The following is a 6080-nucleotide window of genomic DNA, read 5'->3' as shown; positions in this document are numbered from 1 at the left end:
GAACAGAGTCACCAACACAAAGGATAAATCTGGATGAGTAACTGGATGGAGGGATGGATGACCAGTGAGTTGGATGAAAAGAGGGAGTGTTGAGAGAGAGAGAAGGAGAGTGGGCCATGATGACAGCCCCTGGCTCCGCTCCATTGCTGACGAAAGCTGCTTAGACCCTCAGTTGCCATGGCGACCAGCTGGAGCAGCGAGAGGAGAGGAGCAGAGAGAAAGAGAGGGAGGGTGGAGGCTGGGGAGGGAGGAACAGAGCGAGAGAGAGAAAGAGGGAGCGCTTAAAAAAAGAGCAATAGATAGAGGGAGGGAACGAGAGCAGAGACGGAGATGAATACGTATTGCTAGGAAAAATATTCTGCAGACACACAAAAGGAAGAGGTAACTGTTTTTTTTATTTTCATTGGAGCTGTTTTGAATTCATTTGAGTGTGAGGTTACAAAGAAAGAGCGTGAGGGTAGACAGAGAGATCGAGACGAAGGCAGAGACACACTGCAGTGGAGCTGTAATATGGATGCACAGTCTGAGAGCTGTGAACCGCCGCCATGTGACCCGCAGCCTCCAGGTAAAATCAGGAAAGCCTTCAAGCTGTTCGGCAAGCGGAAACCAGGCAGCGGCGTCGCTAGCATCTTCTCCATCCGGGGAAAAGGAGATGGAGTCCCTAAATCACCGCCGTCCAGGAGCAAAACTCTGGATGGATTAAATGAGCCTACCGCCCCAGAAGCAGAAGCGGAGCAAGTGGATCTTGACCAGGAAGAGGAGAGTCAACAGGAGGATGCTCCGATGGACGAGTTCACAAGCGGGAATATGAAAACTGAAACCACCCCTACGAGGCAGTCCATCTCCTCACTCACCTCGGCCAAGTCCCTGAGCTTCCTTAACATGCTTCGCAAAGGTCGACGAGGAGTATCGGGAGAACGTCAGGCTCAGACCGAGTCTCAGAGGCCTGGGCGGCAACGGAAGGGCCTGAAGGGGCTGTTTGGTAACATACGCTGGCCTAGTAAAGAGAAGGAGGCTGAAGAAGAAGCTGAACCCGGCCCTCCCCTTCTTGCATCCCGCTCCAACAGTGTCGAGATTATAAAGGAAAGCCTCACATTGACACCTGGCCCAACACCTCGCTCGGCGGAGGAGCAGCAACAGGAGGGAAATCAACAGCTTCCTACAACACAAGAGGGCCCCACATCATCGAAAGATGCTGAAAAGGTGAGCGAGGCAACAAAACCACAAAAAGATGAACGTTTGAGCACGCTGCTTGGAGATATCTCATCAATTTTAAGCTTTGATACACTGACGCCATGTGGAGATATTGTAGCGGATGTTGAGGCAGAATGGGTCAAAGCCAGCTGTCGTATGGAGGGAGAAACAACGCTGAAGGTGGATGATTCTGAGAAGACTTCATCTGCTTCAACCAGATCAAAGCCCAGCCCTTCTCCTACATCAACTTTGAGCCCCACTTCCTGCAAGCCTTCCCCTACTTTAGCGACCAAACCCATCTCTTCACCTGTCACCACAAAACCTATTACCAGCCCTTTGACAAAACCAGCTTCCTCTCCAACATCCTCTTCATTGACCAGAACGACACCATCCATGCCCTCTGCCCCAATTATCCCTACACCATCCGCTAGCCCTCTCACCAAACCAACACCAGCCCCATCAGCTATGCCCATAACCCAACCTACCCCAACTCCTACTCCAAAAGCTCAAACCACCCCGATTGTCCAACCTACTCCAACACCTTTCTCTAATACAGAGTCTGCCCAGGATGCTACATCAAGCCCCACATTTAAATCTATTTCTTCCCCTGCCAAACCTGCCCTGTCCCCTAAATCTAGCCCTGAACTCAAACCCACCACAATACAACCACCTAGCATCACATCTGCCTCCATGACCCTACCTATCCCAACCTCCACACCTTCCCCTTCTCCTGTCACTACCCCCATTTCAGAAACGTCCCCTTCACCCACAACTAGTACCACCCCGGATTCTTTTACCAAAACGAAACCTTCCCAAGCAGCAAAACCAACACATGAATCCAAACATGGTTCATCTACCTCTGCGAAACATCTGCCACCATTTGATGTATTTGGTAAACCTAATAAGCCCCCCGCGCCAACAAAGAGACCAAAACTCATAACGACATTCGGATTATCAACAAGCCGTAACACCGCTCCTATTTCCAAGCCCGAACCGGAGCAGCCAACAGGACAAACTACAAAATCCACCTCCCAAAGTGACAAGACTGGCTCAGCGTCAAATGTAAGAAAAACCTCTATTTCTGAATCGTCTACTAAACCGATTCAACCATCTACTTCATCAAACTCCATTCAAAGAGCAGAAGAGGATGCCAGGATGCATTTAAGGAAGGACGTAAGACAAGAAGGAATTGATATGAGAGACTCTGTGGCTACTCAAAACATCACCAAAACAGTGGTGAAGAAGGGCACGATGGGGAAGCCCGCAACTCTGAGCAAAATCCCTGTAAGTGGCGGAGGCAGACCTGCAAAGCAGCGTCAAAGAGAGGCCCAACCCAATGGAGATGAGGACCACTCCAATCCACCAACACCAGTAAATGAAGAGCAGAGCCCATTCTCTCTCTCACGGGAAAGCAGCAGCAAAGAGGCCCTCAGCGATATCTCCACAGAATCAGGGGCCGTCACACCAACACTCGGTCAAGAGGACATAGGCTTGACTTCCGCACGCCCCACAGCCAGTGCAACAAGCTTATCCCGAGAATCCAAGATTCCAGTCAAACATGGATCCTCTGCTACCTACCATTCTATGCCGGGGAGAATGGAAGCTGCACGTTCCAAGATACCCGTGTCCAAAATGCCCGTCCGCCGGACCAGCAATAAGCCCGCGCCGACAGCTTCAACTGCCTCCGCCCCCCGAAAATAACTAAAGTTCTCATTCTCTTTGCAAAAAGACCTAAACACATTCCACTGGCAACTTTTCTCAAGATCTTCTTTTGATATTCAGTCAGGCATCATTACGCCTGGATTAAGCTAATATCCTCCCGTGGACAACTGGATTATGTTTTTTAACTAATTTGCATACCGGTGTCAATACTTTGTATCAACTTGGTGTTTCCATTCTTGTATCTATTGCACCGACTCTTTCTGTGGATTTAATTCTGTGTGCCACCCGAAACACCGACACACACACACAGGCTCTATCTAAAGGGATCCCCTGGCAACCTAACATGCAAATTAAAAGGCTGGCACTAAAGCACAAGAGCCCTCACCTGGAATCGAAAGCCATGTAGATCTCCTCCGCAGAAACAAGGAATGGATCCGTCCATTATCTCTGGAGTAGAGCGGCTTCTCATCAGCATCAAAGTGGTCCATAATGGTTTTTAAAAGCCAACATGGAGTCATGTGGTTTTTTTCCAGGTCTACAACACCAGAAGGGCCCAGTATCATCAGAACGGTGCTTTTTTCTTCCTGGCCTGCCACACAGGAAAGCATTTTGTTACAGAGCAATGGAGGATCTTTGTAGCCTTTGTTACTTGGCCTTCTTTTTTTGAGATTTTCTCGTCTTGTGTCTTTTTTCTTTAAAAAAAAAAAGTGAGCTTTGTGGATCAATGTTAGTCTTCTTGAAGTCCCCACGTGTTGTATGCAAATAAACAGAATTTGTACAGTTGACGCCAAGACAGGATATTCCACAGTATCTTCTGAATGTATGTAGCAGAACGCATGCCCTACTTTCTCAACCACATGAGCCATCTCAGTTTCTCTCTCTCCTCACCGATGTCCTTTTCTTGCTGTTTTTGAAACACTGTGTTAGGTCACACAGTGACTGAGCTGTAATGTCTGTGTATGTGACATGTCATCAAAGACCCATGAGACTTATGGATTAGATCTGTGGACACAGTGGATTGTTTTTTTCTGCCTGAAGTGAGACTGCTCTAATCGAGTCTGAGGACAATAGAGGTGATGTTTCACAGGCAGTTGATGTTATAGGTAAGCTAAGACTTTCGTGGATGACAGTGGTGTTGAGGTTTGGATGGATAGATCTTTTTTAAGTTGCCATCACATTGACATGTTTAATAGAGATTTATTTTTGTGTGTCTGTATGAGTGTGTGTATGTCAGTGGATGGGTGTGTTTATCTTAATGTTACATTGTTGCCTATTTAATCAATAAAATGTGTTTATACTTGCACAATGTTTAATAGTAGACTCCACTTACAATATGATAGTGATTTGACCACTTCTTTACAAGTAGCATTATGTAACCGTGTTAGACAGACATTCGTAGTCGAATCCTACAAAGCCTTTCACTAGAAACCCCCAGCCCCCCACCCCTTCCTCTGCAGTGCCATGCTGTGGTGTTGAAAAGCCCACTGACCTGAATAGAAAAGCACATGTACGTCAGCGTTCATTGGTCAGTGGGCTGTATGTTAAGATGCTACAGGACCCTGCCAGGCAACCCCGCATCCGATGAATGTGAATGAAACCCTGTCGTTTTCTAATGGTACGTTATCTTGTCTCCGAGTTAGGATTATGTGAGCTGTTATTATTCTTAGTGTTGGACTCACATCAACCATTATAAAACATAATGGAGGGAATGAATGAGGGCTGGCGATGGGTTGAAATGAAAGGACAGTGGGCGCACAGAGAGAGATTGTGGTGGAGATGGAGGAAGAGAACATGGAAGGGGAGGGCGTAAAAAAGGCTTTTTTGGTTTCATCACAGCTGTGTTTTTTGATGGCTGTGAATGTTAAAGGAATATTGTAATATTAATGGCAAAAGCAAATTTTATATGTGACCGTGTCTGTGAAATCGAGGCTTAAGTCTCATCATTTATTATGAGGAGCATCATAGATATAAAATGACGAAAATAGGTAATGTGAGTTTATTGCTGTAGATGATGGATATTGATATAGTCAAATTATCATTTATCATAAGAAAAATAGGCCTACTGAAATTAATTATTTTAGTGACACTGTTTTATTATTTTACACAAAAAATACAAAATAAGTTTGCTTACTAAACATTAAATTTTTGGCTTTACTCTGGCAATATTATCAAGGTTATATTTTGATTGATTATTGACTATTCTTTACATTATGTAGAATGATTTTATGTAGAAAACAGTAAATCACAAAAAATGACTAAAGCTGGGTTTTTCACCGTTTCACAGATAGCGTCACACATATGCAAATACTGCAGGTAGATTTATTACAAAAATAAAACATTTGAGACAAAAAAATAACTGGACTGGTCTCATTGAAACTCTCACTACTGTTATTAAATTATACATAAAACTAATATTTTTATTTCTCTATTACAGGGTGAAGGAGGCAGGGAGTGTAGGGAAAACGAAAAACAAAATATGGATATTTACAGAATTTTTTTACAGAGACCCCAATAAACAAGCCTCTGTTATCTAATTCAGACCCTAGGGCTGTAGACGACGACAGAAACACGAGGACTTCACCGTGTAATTACCCAAAAAGAAGCCCACTGTTAATAAAAACCATCCTTTGCTTATGAATCCGCCATCCCTGACTTTGAAAAATATAAAAGCCTCTTGTTTGTGCATTACCTAAGGTACCTGAGGTCTTATTGTGACAATGAATGATGATGATCAAGAAATAGCCTTGGATCTCAAAGTGAATCATTTTGATGTGAATATATCAGAAGCAGCCTGCAGTCTCATCTACGGCGATGACAAATGAGAGGTGCGAAATAGCCCCAAAATACTAATAAACACTGCAGCTGGGAGATGTGCAAAAAATAGTGAGAATGTGAAATATAAGCAGCCACGCTAGACTAAAACGTGTTGTATGGGTGATGCTGGTCCTATAAAGCAGATGGCATGACTTAAAAGCGTTTTCACAGTTACATGTATGTGCACGCATATCATCAGGATGAGATTAAAAATGAGCTGTAGGTAATGGCAATATGCTTATTATTGTTTATGGGAAACCAAACATGAGATTTACAATCTACTCCCTCTAATAAGATTTGTGGTGAAATGGTGTTTTTGTTAAAAAATGTAGATTATTATATTATACATGAGGACATTATAACTGTTGATATTTTTTCTTCAATGCACCATTATGAGCAGGGTCATTTTA

The 6080-nt window shown here is 44.2% G+C and overlaps 1 protein-coding gene across 1 annotated transcript; it reads left to right on the top strand.

The window, feature by feature from the left end:
* The first annotated feature begins 232 nt into the window (after nucleotides 1-232).
* Nucleotides 233-4895, top strand: si:ch211-244c8.4 (APC membrane recruitment protein 2). Its single transcript, XM_057320882.1, has one exon. The coding sequence runs from the start codon at nucleotides 511-513 to the stop codon at nucleotides 2893-2895; it is 2385 nt and encodes a 794-aa protein (XP_057176865.1). The 5' UTR covers nucleotides 233-510; the 3' UTR covers nucleotides 2896-4895.
* The last annotated feature ends 1185 nt before the right edge of the window (nucleotides 4896-6080 follow it).

This window comes from Triplophysa rosa, linkage group LG22, assembly GCF_024868665.1.
Source record: "Triplophysa rosa linkage group LG22, Trosa_1v2, whole genome shotgun sequence".
Lineage (NCBI taxonomy): Eukaryota > Metazoa > Chordata > Actinopteri > Cypriniformes > Nemacheilidae > Triplophysa > Triplophysa rosa.
The sequence above is the reverse complement of the archived record's forward strand: the minus strand, read 5'-3'. Positions and strand labels throughout refer to the sequence as shown.

Excerpts from the sequence above, each read along its gene's own strand:
- si:ch211-244c8.4 (XM_057320882.1), top strand. The coding sequence starts at position 511 with ATGGATGCACAGTCTGAGAGCTGTGAACCGCCGCCATGTGACCCGCAG.